Source organism: Malurus melanocephalus, unplaced genomic scaffold (assembly GCF_030028575.1).
Source record: "Malurus melanocephalus ecotype Western Australia unplaced genomic scaffold, MMel_1.1 scaffold_332, whole genome shotgun sequence".
NCBI classification, from domain to species: domain Eukaryota; kingdom Metazoa; phylum Chordata; class Aves; order Passeriformes; family Maluridae; genus Malurus; species Malurus melanocephalus.
The window spans coordinates 363,953-384,457 of NW_026623564.1; the positions used below are offsets into that span (position 1 = coordinate 363,953).

At 37.1% G+C, this 20,505-nt stretch overlaps 1 protein-coding gene across 2 annotated transcripts in view; it reads right to left on the bottom strand.

The window, feature by feature from the left end:
* Positions 1-20,505, bottom strand: part of CDKAL1 (CDK5 regulatory subunit associated protein 1 like 1) — a 378,644-nt gene that overhangs the window by 97,850 nt on the left and 260,289 nt on the right. For both annotated transcript variants that reach the window (XM_057377905.1, XM_057377904.1), the window contains exon 11: positions 5,598-5,778. In XM_057377905.1, coding sequence (XP_057233888.1) covers positions 5,598-5,778 — 181 coding nt within the window. The remainder of the gene's footprint in view (positions 1-5,597; positions 5,779-20,505) is intronic.

Below are 20,505 nucleotides of genomic sequence, written 5' to 3' on the forward strand. Positions count from 1 at the left end.
CCTTTCCCTTTCCCTTTCCTCCTACCTTATGATCTCTGCAGCATTCCTCTTTAATTTTAAAAAAAATATCCCTACATAGTCCCACTGCATGATCTTTGCCTTGGCCACTCTTAATCTAAGGCAAGAAATATTACTGATTCTGCTGTGTCTGTGAGAACCAGCAATGAGATGGYACCTTCCTTTCTGGGCACTTTAATCACATTAAGTAATCAGCTCCACCTAAAGTTGCACTCTCAACCTGGAAGTGCTTAACAGTGCAATTGGCTCTGTCATCTATCACAGAGAACACAAAACCTTATCAAGTTACTTCTAAATCCATATCAGATGGCAGATGAATTTTTTYCTTGCTTTAGCTCCAACTCTGGCCTCCCCAAGCACAGCGTGCCATATAACTATCCACTAAAGTCTGAAGAACATGCTCAGGGGCAAGAATGCTCCTCAATTGTCATCTTTCCTCACTGTCCTCTCCCCAGGGAGCTTACCAGCCTTTTCTTTGATGGGACACCTGTCAGGTCCACCTGTGCTCCTTTCCTTTGAGGCTCTGAACACAGCAAAAGGTGTCCCTTGCACAAGCAATGCTATTCCATTTGCTGTCCAGCTGCCTGAAGTTAAAACATGCTGAAGCAGAGGACAGCTCATATTGCCTGATACAATACTGGTTATTTTTTAGACAGGCTGGGGCAATTTGATATGGATAATTACATGTTTTGAATAGGTAAAAACATGAGAGCTACCACAGAAGATTCAGATGTTTGTGGGCAGAGATTCAAAACTACAAAACCATATCCAGCCAGCCAGCAAAGGAGGAATCAAACATCCCACTGTATCTGCTGGCACTCAGGAATGACTGTTTCTAGTTCCTTATAGAATTCTAGTCAAAGGGAGATATGGTAGATCTGCAGCCACTCATGAAAGGTGTCATGAAACTTCTTGGAGACCTCCTAGAGGGAAGTAAAGGTAAAGCAGTCTGAGAAAAATAAGTAGCCATTATAGAATAAAGGCCACAAAATTTCTGCTCCCACTGAGATGGTCAAATACAACTTGTCTGGCAGACAGCACTGAGCTGCATATTGCATTATGCTATGCTTACAGAAAATATTTTACTGCATTTAGTACCGCTCCTASAATTGGTAAATATGGGAACAGATCTAAATGATGGTTTCATTAAAAGCAGGGGGATACCATGTCTGACCACTGATTGYTTTTCCCTCCTGCTAATGATGAGTGTAGTACCAGTGTGTTAATCTTCTAACCCTTCAGGGTGACCAAGCAGCTGCAGCAGCTGCCTCTGGCCAGCTCTGTGCACTCAGCAGGATGCCACATGGTATGGAATGTCCCTTTGGCCAGCTTGGGGCAACTGTCCCAGCTGTGCAGCCTCCCAGCTTCTTGTGTCCCTCCAGCCTTCTTGCTGGCAGGGCATGAGAAGCTGAGAAGTCCTTGACTTGGAATAAACACTGTTTAACAACAACTAGAAATATCAGTGTGGTATCAACATGATTCTCATATTAAATCCRAAACACAGCATCATACCAGGTAYTATTCCAGCCAAAACCAGGACAGTTATGAAGTTTGTAAATCGGTTATTAACCTCAGTATCATAAGCACAGTGCTTAATACAACTAATAACGAGAGAAACAATTAATGAGACAATTCAGAGGAATTAAAGGAAACATTCAATAGTCGACTGACAAAATTTTCTAGCTGGGAGCAACATAATTATCTGATGACATGAAAAAAGAGAGATGGAAAGAGAAAGTGAATATATAGTCTTTCATCTAGATATCACTAAAAATGCTTTTAAAAAAAAATCTAATAATTACACCAGTAACTGAAACCAAATTTCTTACACTATTGAAAATACATAAAGAAAGATTAGAATCAGAATTAGAATTTGCAGTCACATTACTGCTCTCAAAACAGCTGCCATCTCCTATTCTCAGTAGAGATGAACCTAATTGTACCTTGTTACGATTCCTATTTTCAAAATGGCTATTTCCTCATGTAATTTCCAAGTGACAGAAGTCAAGTTGATCCTGAGATGATAATCTCCCCTAATGTTTCAGAAATTGTGATGGACCAAATCATAAGGACAGAGAAAAATATCTTGCATATCCCCATATGAGTAATAGATGCCTTGAAAAAATAAAGACCAGAGAAATTAAAATTATTAAAACCATAAGATTTTGCACACTCCTGATTTCAGGGAAARTAACTTTCTCGCTTAGAATTATTCTGATGCCTTGCAATGCAGCTAAATATGAATTTTCTACCAGACACATCTAAATCATGTGTCTTACATTGCTTATTATTAGTTTAACTGGAATCTGTAATTTGACATGCAATTTTCAGCATGATCACTTTTACAAGTAAACAGTAAGGAACTGTAGAAATTCAGATACAAAATAACAATAACAGCAGCAGTAACAATGCACAAAATAGCATTTCATCAATAACACACTTCAGAGTGRGAATTTTCTACCCATTGAATATAAGGAGCATTTAGACTCATCTCTGAAACAGTATATTTAACAAAAGGTGGATAAAATGGGGACAAAGGCAAGGAAAAAAACTGGGTAGCATTTAAGTTCTGGACATCTTAGCTCACTTTCCATGCACATGACTCAGCATTGCTGTATTTGCTTATTAAAAAAAAATAAATCATGCCCAAATTTGTTTTAACTTTTCTCTAAACAGGAGAGAGTATTTATGGTAAGCATATAATTGATGGTTATGAAATGACGAGACCGTTTAGACAGATGTCTGACTTTCCATGGACATTTTTTCTCCAGGAGAAATAAGAAAGGCCTGCAGCTTTAGCTGTCTTTTCTGAATTTATGGTGGCAGAACTGTCCATATGGATTWGTGTCATCTGCCCTTTTAGCAAAGTATCGGTGCCTTTAAGGCTTTCAATGATAAATTATCTATGTGAAGGGATGATTCCATGTTGACCTACTGATTGTTTTTTCTATTAAGATAAAATCAAATGAGGATTCTCTCMAAAAATGCAATTTTATTTAAGATCATTATCAAAACAATCCACTAAAAATATTATATGATTAGTAATCTACAGATTGCCTCTAGAAATGGTAAGGTCTTCCAAAAAAAGCTAGCCTAAAAGGAACTGACATGGCAAGTATGTTATTACTGCWGCTGTGATACTTGGGAAAAATCACCAAAGCCATCTTGAACCAGAGCTGGGATGTGGAATGCACTGAAATGGAGCAAGYTGCAGTTAGCAATAGATTTGTCCATTACAGAAGCATTTAAAAACTGAAATAATGTAGTAAATACATGTACCCTTTAGAAAAAAAGTAAAAAAGGAGAGAAGAATAGCAGTGGTCAAATAACTTGCTCACTGGCTCAGCATCTGCAGTTAAGCAACATAGACAAAATTCTTTTCCCATAAAGAGATCCTATGAGCAGATGCATTTCAGAGGATACTGTTAGGAACATCCTGTGGAAGCACCAAGCTCACAGGTTCAGACTGATGATCCAATGTAAACTCAGGCACTTGAACAGGCCAGCTGCATGGTAGTGCATGTGCTATTTCATACCCAATGCAAATGCAATAAAATTAATTCATTAGCATGGATAATATTTCGTTAAAGGATGAAAGGGTCAGAGTGGATGGTTGYGTGCTACTCCCTTTTCCTAGCAAAGAAACATAAGTTACTCTAAGAAGGAATGACAAATTAAATGCCTATCAATTTCTGGTAATGCAGGAAAGACCATCAGCTGCTGTCTGGAAGTAACAGCGAATATAAAATATATGAGATTAGCAGAAGCTTTTCCTGCTCTGTTTGACTAGTTGCTCTCCATTTCTACTAAGAGATAAAAGAACAAAGAATCTCATAACATAGGATTTTTGAAATACTACAGGGGRAAAAAAGAAAAAAGAGAAACAAAATCTATTAATTACAGATTTTCATCAGCCCTGGATTAGAGGGCCCATCTTCTTTGAAGGTTCTAATTCACTGAAAGCAATAAGTACTAGTGCTACAAATAAGAAGAACGAACGTAAAACTGGGTTAAATTGACTATTACCATTTTCCAAGTAATACTTCAAACTACAGAACAGCTAATATTCTTTTAATAATTTATCTCTTTGCATTTTGTCTTCCCATAAGCACCCAGTTAAACAGAAGTGGATAAATTAACTTAAGTTCTCTGCACCTTCCATTAAAAGCAGCATGCTTAAGAACTTGTGAATGAAGGAATACAAACCCAAAACATACATCAATATTTTGATTTTTAACGTTCCTATCTTCCAAAAATTACATTTTCAATTTTTTTTTTTTTGGTTTATCAAAATACATAAAAAACATTTAAAACTAAGAAAAATAATGCAACAGTGTGGAGACTATCTAAACAGCAGGTATTTATATTTGAAAACTTACAATTTCCCATTATGAGGTTGTCTATAATAAATGAACAGTCATTGCTCAAGCTGCACTACACTAAACAATAAACTGAAGAAGCCTAATATGATCTCATTTTATGTCTCCAGCAGCTGACACATCCTATGGAATTCATGGTATATACTGAGAGTGAGCAGAAATACTTTGTTTAGTTTTCAGACATATAAGCAAAGGGATACACATCCCAAGGTAYTGTTTTGACTTCATGCTGATGTACCAGGGCACATAAATTGAAAGAAATAGGTTTTTATTTAAATTGATTTACATTGCCAGCTGACTTKCATTCTTACACTGAAAGGAAATATAAATGTTATTTATGCCCATAATAGTGATATAATAATGAGTTGAATTACTACAGGCATCAATCTTGTACACTTTCCTTTTCTGAGATTCAGATTAAAAACCAACAAATGCAATTTTTTTAAATAAATCAAACCATGCCTTCTGATATGATTGCTATTATTATTGCTTATAAATAGTTATTTATATCAAGCAAAATACAGATATTAGCCATGTACCTTCTATATAAAAACAGGCTGGTTTTCACCTTGGAATTTATGATGAGAGTGTTGGCAGTCAGAAAGTGTTGGGAGGGAGGAAGGGAGGCAGGCTGGCAGGCAGGAAGGAAGGAAGGAAGGAAGGGAAAGGGGAAGACAAGGAACAACTAAACATGGAAGTTTAGATGCAATTTTATTAATGACCTTTAACTTGCAGGCTGAAGGAAGTAAAGTTTATGAGCAGTGCATAAGGAGAGTCTCAAGAAGTGGCCTGTAAATCTGATATTTGACAAATAAATCAGAGACAATCACTGCTCTGTTATTAACACTTTTCATTATTACTCACAATAAGCTTGAGATTGYTGGCATCASAGAAGTTTTAAAATGRAAAAAAAATTAATWTCTTAAATCAATCAGCTAAATTARTATCTTAAATCAATCAGCTACTACTCTTCGTAGACATTCACCCTGAACTTGACAGAAAGCAGACAAGACCTTCACTGTTTTCCCATTCCTCACAACCTGAACAGTCATTTATATATAAAAATGCATTCAGTGATCTAGTTAGCATCATTTTCCTTCCTGAAAAAAACCTTCAATTGAATGCAGCACAGTTCTGTAGAAAATTTACATTTTCATGTACATGCTTTATGTATTAAAGGCATCTGAAAACGAATCTTACCACTGCAGCTGGAACTTGAGGCATTTTTGCCGCTGGGGTTCCTGGGCGTGGGTAGAATTGATTAATAAACAAGCTTGGAAACCTGTACAGTTCTACAAGTTTCATTGTTTCTTGAAAATCTTCATCTGTCTCTCCAGGAAAACCACAAATTATGTCTGTAGCAATTGTTATTCCAGGCACTCTGTAAAGAAAGTAGAAAGAAACACTTAAATTAAGACCTGTAAAAATCTTGCTCCCTTAAAAGCGAGTGTACATAGACTTACAGCCTTCAGCTTCACCTACAGAAATTGAGACCTAAAAGGATCTTTGGGAAAAAAAAAAAATATTTTAACACCATTGCGCGATAATGAAAAATGCATTTGGTGCTCAGCTGAGAGCACAAGGAGTAGGAGATACTCTGGGTGCAGCAAATACTGGATTAGGATTGTGACAGAGWGTGAAAACATCTGGATCAACACTTCTGTCATTCAAAATTAGAGGTAAWCAGCAGACCTTGTTATTTCTTGAATTCTGATTGCTCAATTAATAAAATGTGAACCTTTTGAGACTTAGACACTAGACAATGTCAACTATTTAATGTTTTATAATAYATCTGTTGAAGTAGAATGGTGTATATGAAAGAGGGGAGTGGCATGTCATACAACATAGCAAATTTGAACAAAATTGGCTTAGGAGCCAAAAATACATCTTTAGTCACAAGTAATTTCTAACTCAGTATTCTAAAACACCAGCCTATGCTTTGTTTTAAAAGGAAAATGAAACACATAAGTTCAGAAATGCAGAGGCACTGAGTTTTCCTATTATTTAACCAAGATCAGCATTTCCTAACTTGCATTGAATATGCAGAATCCCTACACAGATAAGGTTAAGAGAGCACAGCCCAGAGACATAGAATGCACAGAAGAGGGTGAAGTAAGGGGGCCTCAGCTGAAATTGTGTCACCATTACAGTTTTGGACAGGGCAGGAACATACCATGAACACTTTCCCCAACAGATGCTGGAGCAGCCACCAAGGCTTGCACCTGGACTGAACTTCAAATGGTGGATGCAGACCTCCAAGCTCCAGGCAGTGCCTGGGGTCTCTCTCTGATGCCAGGAGAAACAGCCCTCTCTCCTGCTGGAGCAGGGGTCTTTAAGAGAAGCTGCTCCTCCAAGTGGAGTTACAGGAGACTGTGCAGCATCAGTGATGAAAAGGGGATGGCAGTGCCAGGTTAAAGGTTGGGCTTCTTGATGACCTTAGAGGTCTTTTCCAACCTATGATTCTCTGCAACTCAACAGTCTGAAGAGCCTCAGCCCCTTGATCTACAGTAGAGAAGCATGTAAAGTGAACCCCCACTACACCAAGGAAAGCAAGAGCTCTGSAGAGGGGAAGGATGGAAGCTGGTGTCTTCTGACAAGAAAGATCTCCACCAACTAAAGCCTTGCAGCTGCAAAATATGGCCATTAGCCTCAAAGCTTAATTGGAGACAGATGTGCTGACAAGCAAAGTATGTGGTCCCCCTAAACCACACAAAGCTAGCAAGAAGAAATCACTGCAGTGGGTGACTCCCTGCTCTGGCAGACAGAGGCACCCATCTGTTAACACAACCACCCATGTAGAGAGTTTTGCTGTCTGACAGGATCCAAGGTGCTCTGGGGCTCATCTGGTCCTTTGACTACCACTCACTGCTGTTATTCCATTGGGAACACATGATCTTGCCAGTGGAAGCCTGGGCAGTATTAAAATGACCACAGAGCTCTGGCAGTAGTCAAGGGCATGAGGGCTCAAGTGGTGTGCTCCTCATCAGAACTGAGGATGACTATGCATTGGCACATCTTGTCCTGGGAGCTTGAGGAGTCTCCCTCCATGCAATGTCTTCAAAAGCCATCTGGTAATGGTCCTGTGACACTGGATCTAGGTAGCACTGCTTGAGCAAGGGGGTTGGAAAAAATGACTTCCCTAGGACCCTCCCAACCTTGGCCCTTCTGTGTTTGTGTGACATGGCCCAAAAAAAGCCCTGCAGCCAAGAGATAAACACTGCATAGCATTTAGAGTACTCTCTGTGACGCAGGAGTCACCAACTCGGTTTTCCAAATCTGACACCAGTCAGCTGCATGACCACTGCCTTGGGAGAAACTGAGAGGCCACAGCCCTGTTTTGTATTCAGCCTGCTTGAGTAGAGTGGGAATAACGCAGAGAGGCAGAAATATACAGTACTCAGTGCTCCCTCCTGACACAGATGTTTCTACAATGCAGAGTTGACTCTACACTGTCTGTAACAATGATCAACTGGAGAAAATGTGACTTATGGAGAAAAGTAAGAACTCTGTAAAGATATTGGTGATGTCTGACTTAGAACTAGCCCTCTTTCAAGTAGGGGGAGAGATGTCTTCCAGAGGTCCCTTCCAACCTAAATAATTCTACAGCTCCTATGTAGGCTACAGGCAAGGGAACAGCAGAGAGAGATTGTTTTGGGGGTAAATGGTATAAAAACAACTGTCACAAGCGAAGTTCACATCTGGGTTTAAGAAGATGTCTCCAGGACTGTATCTAACATACAGAAATGAATGGAAGGCTTCTCTCCCCCTCATCAGGATAAAGCAATGCAGAACTGTCAATGTCAATGCAAAATACATTTTGGAGTATTTGAACAGCCACAGAAAATTGTAATTTCTTATTAGACAGCACATAAAAAGAGAAAGAAAATAATGCTGTGGTTGTAGTGAGTGAAGAAATTGAAGTTTGAATATCGGAAAGAAAAATCTCCTGAAAGAAGAATTTCCTGAAACAATGAGTTTGACTGGAAAAAGAGAATCTGTTGGCAAAAGACCCAAGAAAAGGGAAGCAGAGAATACTGTTCTTAGTAATTTGATTAGGTGTAATATTAGAGCATAAAAGACAAAAGTCTTCATACAATCATATATGGTAGTGAGTTTTTCTTATTTTGTGATTCTTTTTCTAAACTCAAACATTGCCAATATTTTAAGTATTGGCAATGAGCTTATATTAAATTGAATGTCTTGTCCCCTTTTTAACATGTGTCTGCATATATAAATAGCAGCATGGGAATTTTTTTGATATGTTATTAGAATCTTCTACATTTTCCTTATGAAAAATCCCCACTAAAGAAACCAACTTGTATCAATTCCTTTTGAGCTCATAAATTCATACTCCATGATCTGAGATGTARTTAAAAGATGGCATTTCAATGACAAATCCAAACCAGTATAAACTCGATCCAATAACCCTAAGTGGGAAACACAACCTGGATACTGTGCAGAACAGCAGAAACCCCCAGAACTGTTGGCTCAACACCTCCAGTTAACATTGCTTGCTTAAGGCTGACAAACATCAAGATATGAACTTCTGCCTCATACCAAGTAACAACACAATTCCTTAACTTCAAGGACCACGTGAAGAGAGCAGCAGTGTATCCTGCAGCGTGATCCTGTTCATACCACAAATACCTTGTGCAGCAGTGGTAAGCTCACAGAAGAAAGGGTACAATAATTTATAAACCAATGCCACCTAACATCAGCTGCCACTTCTCAGAATGGGAACAGAGCATTCATTACATTTGACAAACCATTATAATGAAGTTATTTTATTCATTTTAATGACACTATTGGCAACAGTCAAAGCATTTATTACCAATGGTAGTAGTAATACCATCCTTTATAAAGGCCTGGTTGTTTCTATAGCAACATGAATTATAAGGTCCAATCAAGCTAGATACAATAAAATATGCTCTTTTTCTCCATAACACCAGTTGTCATTCAGTTAAAAGGAAATTACATATTTTAAAAATTCATAAACTCTACAAATGTCTGAACTCCATTTGCTGATAAGGTGTTAATTATCTTAGTAATTAGATTTCTTCCTGGATGGAATTATTACACACAAAGAAAAGCCTGGGTACAAAAAGAGAATAAGGACCACAGTGTATTCAGCAACAGCAAATTAATTACAGTTCAATCCAGTGTAACTGCCTAAAATATGATATTGCATAGTGCATTTTTATATCACTGCAGATTATATTGCTAAACAAGAAGTTTTAAAAGGAGAGAAAAGCATGAGATATTACCCAGAATAAAATCCAAAATGACAAAAAATCAAGCTCTTACGACTTTTTCAAAGCAGTGATGAACAAAAATATGTACAATTAGTTCCACATGCGGAACATAATTTCTTAATAAAAAAAGAGGGGGGGGGGAAGATATAATTATGGAAAAATATAGAACACATACACACTTGAAAATTAAAGTGACCTTTTCCCTGACAGCCTGAAAGAAAGCAGCACAAGATTCTTCATTACATAGATTCAGATGATGTTTAAGAATTGCCCCAGCTGTGAAAYATGATCCAAAATCACACAGAAACAAGGTCTTGTGCATCAGCCAATATTTTTTTTTAACATGAAATGCTGCTTATCTATTCTGAAGCAAACAAAGAAAAAACTGCTGAACATTCCCTGTAACATTTATTACATGAACACATTTACAGTTGATCTAAATATTCAGTTTCCACTAATGTTTTCTAGGGTGTAAGAGAGAAGCCTGACAATACATGCTGACTCTTAATTGGAACATTTTACATTAAAACTGTGGAATTTCAGAAAAAGATGAGTCAGAGGAATAACCAATGCCATGCAWAAGATAATATAGCCCTAATACTTAGGGTTCCTGAATATTCTCTTCTCTTCTTGTTCCTCTACATACATAAATTCCTTCCATCTACTCACACATGATGTTTTGCCACTCTGAGCTAGACCAACAATGCAAACAYCAATTGTCTTGGGCAATTCTGACCACCCAAAAAGAAGCAACTACTTCACCTTACAGTGTGATGCTGTAAGGACCWACACACCCAGGAACAAGTGCTGAGAGCACGGGTATCCAGTCCGCACAGAAAGGAAGAACAAGATGTGTTTGAAAGAATACAGAAGAAACATCCTACCCAYGCCTAAAGAGGAATAAAGTCATCCTCTGGGTCACAGAAAAAATTCAGACCCAAGGAAGAGAGTGATGCCTGGAAGTCAAGTCATGGACAAGTAACTTAGAAAGGAGATAAAAGTGTGAAGTTTTCAAAAATAAAATAGTAAAACCAGTCCCCACCCTCATTTTCATGGAGAAGTATTTCTAAGAAAAGCAGCAGAAAAAATGTGAAAATTTCTAGGATTCACTTGTTACATGGACCATTTCATGTGGTTTTAGTTACARAAAATGTTTCCTTTAGCAATAACTATTACAAACCAAATCCATGCTCAGGGAGGAAATTATGTAAAGSAGCTAAAATTATCACCTTCAGCTACTCACATGACCACTTGAAATTCTTTTGCATGATCACATATTCTTCCCACTTCCATTTCAGCAATTAACATTTAAATTCAGAAATTACTTAAAGCTACCAACTTGCTCTTAAGCAAGATCAGCCATCTACAACCCTTACAGTATAACAAAATACTGGATTAGAATAAATAGCAATTTGAATAAAAAGAAAACACTATGTGGTCTTACAGAAGGGGATGAGAACTGCTTGGGTAATCTACAGTAATTAAGTCAAAACAAAAAAAATGTGATGACATAGCAATTTCTTTATTCATAAATYAGAAATTTGCATTAAAAAATGTTAGAGAACGGAAGTGGATTTTTATGAAAATAAAACCAGTCTATTCTGMAATGTTATTTTAACATCATACATTATTTGCTATTTTAGAATGCTTCTGCAGTATATACCTGTTCAGAGAACATGTAAAAGAAATGAGGTTAATGGATGAAATAATTTGAAGGTCTCTGAGTTGGTYTTTCAAGTGTATTTACAGAGCCTAACAGGCATCTCAACGTGCATTTTTGTGTTGGAGCTAGACATGTTTGCATCTTCCCCATGACCACACACAGTCTTCCAGAAGCCCTTTTCACCCCTCTTTCTCTTTTCTCCATGAGGCCTGACCTTGTGGGATTTCTGACTTCAACTTGAATTGCTCGCTGAGGAGTCACACAAGCTGGAGCCAGCGCAAGACAAACAGACTGCTCAGCTGGAAGCACTGCCTAGGAACAACAGGAACCTTCACCCCTCTTCTCTCTTGACTATATGGAGATTAACCTGAGGATTAAGCCATGGAAAAATCCCCACACTTTGAGAAAGGAATTCAGCCTATTTCTGTTCTGAAATCCTACAGCAGTTCTCTCTCCCTCTCTGTCTCTCCATGGACTATGAATGCAGCACAGGARAATATACTCCTAAATTAGGGGACTAAAACTGAACATAATTTCTGAAGCAGGGGGTTCTCCATCCTTTCCCATCTATGATTTTTTTGATTATCCTAAAATGACACAATGGATGAACAGGAATCTGATAAACAGATATCCATTGAAAACATTTTTCTTAGTAATCTTTTCCACATGTGTTTAAAAGCAGACCAGGATGTGTTAGTTCAGAACCTCAGTGTCAGAAAAACAAGTTATCTTGAACCCTCCAATCAGTTGCTGAACTGATTTACATATGGAGTGAAACTGTAAAGTACCTTGGTTAAATGACAATGGACATGTCATAAACACTTCAGTGTAAAGTCTTTTAAATGATAATGCACTGAGCCTTATGGCTAGATACAAACTACACCTTGGTAAGACACCTTATTAAAATGCAGCTATATATATTTAAGGAAATTTATATAGGAAATATGTAGGATATAAGATATTATTTTATTTCAAATATTTTTAAATGTTCTATATTACTGCACTACACAGCTCCAGGTTGTCTCACAAATCAGTTCTCCTTCACCTCAGTTTGCCTGAATTAAAGCAAAAAAAGGTAACTATGTTGATATTGCATGTAAAAGTCTTTAATGGCTTCGTTTATATGTCAACTCACTTACTTTCACTTACTTTTACTCAACCATTGAGACAATGAATACTTGCAGATGTTTAAGTAAGTAGTATTTTTTTATGTGTGTAAAATGCATAATTTTAGTTTTTTTAACTTATTTTCACMGCTTGGATTATATCTCTCTGAAATTGATACCCAAAACACAACAAACCAGAAAAAAGAAATTGCAATGCCATATTGTTTACATGCTTGCTTTGATTAAAAAATAAAATAGACAAATGAAAGCCAGACATGACCACAGAGAAACCCCTAGAGAACTTTTTCAGAGTATTCTTGCAAATTTCCCTAAAAGAAGGTAYATACACCTGGGAGAATAATTGGCAAGGCCATTAAATACTACCAGTTAATTTGGAGGTGGTTCATAGTGAAACATTTTAAATTTTAAAGATAGCAGAAACTACATATTCAGTCCAGCCTGACAGCTACAGAGTCAGGCTGTATCCTGCTTTTTGCATTCCACAACTTCCAGAGCACTCGAGGCTGCTCCTGGCAGTGATTCCCACAGGGAACACATTACACCTGAGCTTTGTGATCTGCAGCAAGGTCCAATGGATTTATAAGGGCAGCTTCGTATGTTGTGCTTGAATTTGGARTCATTAGTGGTTTTGATGTAAGTCACCTCTAAAAGGCTGTAGAAGAGTATCTGTGATACARAGCACAATCTAACAACTCTCAGAGTTTAACCGGGATTGAGAACTAGTATTTTTTAATGACACTTCTTTTCAAAACCAGCTCCTGCCCCCAGAAGAGCTCCTTCAGAAACTGGGCTGGATGACACCTGGAGGCAGCAAGGAGACCTGATTTACAGAACCCAATTGGAGAAGATATAGGTGTGGGGAACTCTGTGCGAGTAGGGACTGGGCTGTCCTTGTTACCAGGGAATAGTGGCCCAGATAAAAAGTATATCTCATAATTAGCATGGCTCACTGCCTGAGGATGGAAGAGTACACATGGTTTTACTCTCTTCAAGCAGTTACAGTGAAGATTGCCAGAGCTCCTACTAGATGCAGCCAAATGGTTTTAGGAGAAACATTATAATACTTCCCATTATCAATTTTCCTAAAAAAAAAAAAAAAAAAAAACCCACAAAAAAAGAGAAAACAAACAAACAAAAAAAAACCACCAAAGACTAAACCAAACAGTTAAGGCTTGGACTAACTTTACTCAAATACATGGTGTTCTACTCTCCCCACAAACAAGAAACATTTTATAGAACTTCATTATGGATTTATAACTTCAGATCATTATTATTTTATGATTAAAAATGAGCGACTTAAGACAAAAAGCTCAACATCCTTAAACTTCATTTCCATTCAATCTCTAATAAATACCATCTGCTGTGTACTTTAGGGATATAATACCCATCAAAAACTTAGCTGTATTATGAGAACCAGCACCCCAAGTTGATCTGAAATGCATATTTGAACAGATGTGTTTAAATTACATCTCTCCGTCTATCCACACACATAAATTCAGAATAAGCGTGTGTTGATTTAAAATGCATAAAAAAGGGATTTGGAGATGCATTAAAGTGAACAGCATCTCAATGGATCAAGGCTCGAATTACTAAAGGTCATCCCTAAAAATAAAGTTTGAATTTATTAAGGGTTGCACCAGGGAACTGTTCTTGGGAACTGACTTAATGTTTGCTGCACTAAAGCAGCCATTGAAATTACACAAATTTTCTATGACCCTTCACTGTTTAACATTAGAGCTGTCAGGCATGGTCAGAAATAATAGGATTTCAGCCATGAGTAGCTGAGAATATGATATACTTTTTCTCAGTCTGACACAATGCTTATCACCAATRCTAAATGTCTTGGGCTCTGAGGACTCATTCACGTCTGTTTCAGTGACAGGCATTTAGCTCTTCACTCTGACACAGAAATCAGGCATATAAAACAAAACGATTAGCATGCCTTTTTGGCATGATGAAACCGAATAAAAAAATTGCAAGCAGGGCTCCATTAACAAATGCTAATTTAGAAAAAAATGGATTTTTTTTTTTTTTCTGAACGTGTCTTTCTGGCCCTCTACAGTCCTGCAATGTTTCAGGGATCTTGAAGACATGACAGACTGGTCTAAAGGTCCATCTAAGCCACCAATCTACTTCTAGCAATAGGCAGAAGTAGCCCAGGGAAGCGTTTCAGATGTTGAGCCCCCCCCAAATACCTTCATCCTTCCAACAGGATTTTGTCAGAGAGGTGTTTTTGTAACCAGTAACTTCTGATGGATTTCTTCTCCATTAACTTGCCAACAAATCTCCCCTTGAATCTAAACCCCTCCATAGGAAAACCACTTGAAACAAAGAAGAAATCTCTGGTGAGWCTTCCATTTGCTAATTCCATTTGATGCCCCTTAATTGTTATGCTGGGAGAGACCAGTAACAACTCTGTTCCCCTTCTCAGTGTTGACAGCGTGCAACAATATATGCACAGCATGAAAAAAAATCTCTTAAAATAGTTCTAGAACTTGGATAAATGGTCTGCTTTTAAAATTTTTCTTTCAGGTTTGGGTTAATTTGTTTTCTAGTAAGCAGGAAGCAGAAAGTAATGGACCTTACACAAGGGAAGGGACGAGAGAGAAGTTTTAGAAAATAAATAAGCTAGAACTGAAAAAAAAAGGAAGGCCAAGCAGGTTTCAAAGAGGCCAAAGTCAGCAATGTGGCCATAAAGGGGAACRGAAGAAGTTGTCAGACTAGTAGTAGGACAAGTTGCAAGACTTTAACAGAGAATGTAAGATTTATGCTCAAAACACAAGAATTGATCAAGATAAAAAAATGAGGAACTAAAATTGCCATTGAGCCAGATGTTTTAYTCCACGGTTTTGGTTCAAGATCATTTATATCAACAACTTCTTGCTGCACAAAGAGTAGGGAATGGCAGGACATACATTAGGCAAATTTTGAGGAAAATGTGCTCAGTTTGAAAGAGTTACCCCTAAACAGCTGATAGATTTAAAAGAGACACAATTYCTTCATATCACAATCTCTACAAACAATTTGACTGGATCTTTTTTATGTCTTATAACTTCGAGAGAAATTACCACATGTAAAGTTTTCCAGTTGCAAACATCTACATGGAAAAGATCAGTGCTGTGAAGGAAACAGCAGTTAACAACATAGGCATAATGTGCACTAAATTTAATATAATCTCCATTCCATTTTCAAAAGACCTAATGAAACACAACTTTTACCACACCAGGCTGATCACCCAAAACACAGCAGTTTATATGCCACATCCTTATCGACACAGTAGTTACAAAAGGTGTTGCTATAATTAAATYTGAGAGTCACAGTTTTACCAGAGCAGCAGGCAGGCCGTCTAGGGCAAGGTTTTAGCAGCCATAARCAGTTTTCCTGACAGTTAGCCAGAGACATTTAATCCACAGTTCATGTACTCTAACTAAACAATGCTACAGTTTTACACCAGGCAGTTTTTGCCATACATTCCTATACATTCTTAAATGTGAGTTTTTCAGAGCCAGTATTCCTCATGTATCAAATATTYGGTAGGTCAAAAGCTTTTACTATCACCTCTCTAAATCTTTTTTTCTTTTCCCTTAAAGACCAATATCTGTACAGGAAAGAGGCTGCATAAGGAACTATTATGCTTCTATCAGAAGCATAAGAAGTTAATTTGAATAATAATAAATTTCTCAGTTCTAAGTATAAGTGTAGTATTTGGCTCAAAATTCCAGTAGCATACTCCCTTGTCCATAAAGATTCAAAGCTGCTATCATGTAACTCCAAAGTTTTTCATTTTTATTCCATGATAAACTGGCAAATGTGACTATATGGTCTTAACACTTCTGACCAAAGTGTGACACAAGGATTGGGATGTACTCAGAACACAACATCTATACCTCTTCAGAATTACMTTTTTAAGGTAACACTTCAGACTCACAAGCAATGCTATTTCCTTATTAAGCCAAAACCCATGAGCTTAACTTCAGAGAAATCCAGTGTGCTTTACTAATTGAAGTGTGATAAGATAAAGTTAATTATATTTCAGTATATTCATACTTCAATCAACATAATGCAATATAACTTGGRTCACTGGGAAACAGAGAATTTACTTTGTAAGAATAAATTTAAAGAAATTATGAAGTTGATATATTAAAGGACATATATAAAGAATTATTCATTCATTCACTCATGTAAAAGTATAATTGAAACAATATTCAGAAAGAACTGGGCATGACTGTTAAGGTAATGGGCACCACCAGAGTGACAGCACGCAACAAACACTGTCTGTAGACCACTGTCTCATCCCATTCATGAYATGCTCTGATAATGACCTGAATTTAAAGAAATCACACCAGAAATAATATYCATCTTTATGGGCAAGCACAGTTCACTCGGCTTACTGGAAGGTAGCAGGATGGCTGYGAGAAGTATCTCTTTTGTTAACAGGTATACTTAAACAGCAGGTGAGTTCAGAATATAATAGATTAGACAGGATTGCTCCATAAAAATATTAATTTATACATCAGTTAATAAAATATAATTTAGAACAAAATACTGTGGCTTCTCTTCCAGGTGAAGGAATGGGCTCAGTCTGCTATGCAGCTGAGGACAAGGGGCAAAAAACCAAAATCACCAGGAAAACAGCTCTAAAATATCCCAGCTAACCTCTCAGAAAGATGGCCTCAACCAGACAGGTTCTTACACACTTTGTGTTTGTAATATTTTGGTAGCAGCTTTTTTTTTTGTCTAGAATTGCCAGTAATTTAAGAACAGTTCTTTGTAAAACACAAAATCARTTTAGAATATTGGGGTCAACAGAAGTAAATACGACATACATTCCTTCAAAAGTTTTGAAGGACATTCAGATTCATACAYGCTCACCAAGCTACACATACAGGACATCACAAGCAAAATCAGGAAGAGAAARGATGGCATTTTAAATGTAGACTGTTAGCTTGCCAATGACAAAGTTAAAACAATACAAAATCAATAGACACTGTTGTCTCAGGGAAGCTCTTTCTCATTTTTCTCTGTTCAGTTCAGTGAACTACTTCACTTTCAGGGTGTCACTAACTTGCAGATGCCTTAAAAATTACAGATAGGATAGCTCACCATATCATTATCAGTGTATTTTGTCATAGTGAAAAGCTTTAAATAAAATAAATATACACTGTTAAACTACACTGTATGTAAAAATACACTGTTAAACATGTGTAAGTTCAGGTGCCTTGTTTTTGGAGGTCTCTGACAGGCTGTACAGAGCCACAAATCTTAATAGTAAATCAAGTGGTAGCTTTGTTGCCTAAAGTTAGTGTTACTAAGTGGGAAATTTAAAAAAAAATTCAGACAAACATAAAAGGAATAATGCACACCAATATGAGAAGWGGTATCAGCAAAGATATTCACGAAGTTCAAATAAAATTCAGAAGTTTAGAAAAGAGAAGAAAACCACCCCAACTATTCAAACAAAAGACCTGAAGAKGGTCACCTGAAATATTTTGGATTTGAATGTGTCAGATGTCCTCTGTTATGCTRGGGAGCACACACAATGTAAATGTGTTTCTACATTTTAAAGAAGGAACATCGCCAGAAAATTAAGCTTTCAAATTTAACAAACTCATACTGTGGAGAAATAATTAAGGCAACTTGAAGTTGTGAGCAGTTACSTGACCTGACCTGCCAGAGACTGAAAGTTAAAAGAGAATTAGCACAAAATCTAAAATACGTTGTTATCACTAAAGAATCATMAAAGACAAAATTAAAAGCATGTTTTATGAAGAATTCAAAGATATGACAGCATTCCAATTAKGGCAACTAAAGCTCTTTGGCATCACTGAACCATTAACATTGGGTAGGTAATACATGAAAATTGTATTTAGGGAATAAGGTTCCAGGTAAAATTAACAGCAGTTGAAGATGAATACAGATGTAACWGAGATGAGTAACTTCTTTCTCACATATAAATATATGTAATTAGGTAAGAGATAGGATCAGTACCAATTTGGTTTAGCAACCTGATTCAAAGCACAGGAGTAATAGCTGAAGATTAAGGGAAACAGATTTTCTTGTATCTTGACAWGGTAAGACAGAAGGACCTGGCACATGAAGTCCCAGAACCCAAACAGAGTCTCTGAGGCTSCCACAACTATTAAATTAGGCAGGACAGTTATAACTGAAAACGGAGTAAGAATCAGGATGGAGCAAAGCAACTACTCAAGAACTAGCATCAGTCTTATATCAAGGAAAATTATAAATGTCAGGAAGCCCCSAAATAGTTGGGAGAAGTCAAAAAAAGGAATACTTATGAAAGAGATGGAAGAGAACTGAAAACCGTCAAAAGCATTATTGTAAAAGGACAGCAGTAGTTCTGATGTCTCAATCAAATCAATACTGAGAGAACTGAAAAATGTCTCAAATCAATGAAATAAGATGGTTATAACTATTCAAGTTTGCAAGCTGAACACAACTTTGAATTTAATAGTTACCATAAACTCTTCCTGGTAAAGTCTACTTAAGTGTAATGAATAATGTTATAAAATATGCACAATATGATACRGAGTAGTAGAATTCAAAAATGGAATCTAATCAATTCAGCAGAAACAGCAGTGTTTGCATTCAGACCATATCACTGAAATCAATTTTATCAAATCCCATAATGTTCCAAAATAGCCTTTGGCCATCAGTTAAAGAACCTGGAAAGCCTGTCAAATGCCTGCCAGGCACAACAGTACCCTTTTGGCTCTGCAATACCAGCACAAGACAGGCAGAATTCTTAGGCAGAAAGAACCACAACACTGGTGCAAAAACTAAATTCCCAATCTGAAAACCAATGCCTGGGTATAACTTGTTTGGCCTAACACAGACAACTGGCTTTCCTACTTAGAGAAAAACAGAAGGCACAGTATAAAAGGAGGTCTGAAGGAAGTGGCAAATTAGGATCATTAACAATGAAACAAGCTTTAAAACAAGCCTTATCTCAGACAATTTAGGCTCATTTATTATGGAGAAAATATTCAGCAATTGATGCAAAACTACCATCTAAGTAACAGCATTCCGAAAATGCTTATTCCATGAGGGTGGGAGTTTCAGACATGTTTGAAGTAGGTAGAAAAACATGGGACAACCTCAGAAATTATTTATTGAATTAAATTCTGAGTCCATTAAGGAAAAATATTTCATCCTCTGTGATCTATTGCAAGTCTTTATACTTCACAACACCTCCCTTCCTTCAGTTTCAGTGCCAGCACTAAAGTTCCAGGAATTTCACTAGGTTGGGGGGTTTTGAGTAGAAGACACAGCAATTAAGCATCTCACTAAAGATTTTGATAGAATTTTACCTTATCAGAAAAAAAAAACCTCATAATTTGAAAATATTTATTACAATTTGAAAATATTTATTACAATTTATAGTTTTCACTTTCTAGGACACTTGTATTTTCTTCTAGGAGATACCCCAGTTTTCAGCCTAAGAATAGGTTTAAATGTCAGTATTTCTCCCTTTAGAGAAAAACTCAATCTTGAAAATGGTAACAACAAAAAAATCTCTTTGGCATTTGGTTTGTCATCAACAAAAAATAACAGAGCAGAAATAGKCTAAGGAGAAGGCAGAGACCAGTTATGTACTTATAAACCACTTCGGAGAAGATGAGTTACCAACATGTTATCACATGKTGGTGTATGCAAGCACTGGACTATGATGTGTTTTATGACAGCAGCATCCAAAGAAACATCCTTCAGGCCCACATCTTTCAGCCAGCAGTTTGTGCAGTAATAGGAATGGCTCAAATCCCCTCACTGATTACACCTAACCGAGACACCCAGCTAAATGAAAGGGTTAAACAGACAGCATATCTCAAAGGAAAACATGCAGATAGCATATCTCAAAGGAAAATCTGTTACGGGCAAGTAAACGACCTCTCTTCTTCAGAGGGACTCCTGCAGTCACTGCAAATAATCCAAGAGTATGGAAAATCTGAAGAAAGGAACACTGTGTCTCTAAATGAGCCAAGACTGAAGGAGAGCTGTGGCAAATGCAGCTTTTTCCTAGRCGGCCTCCACAGTATTGCAGCACTTAG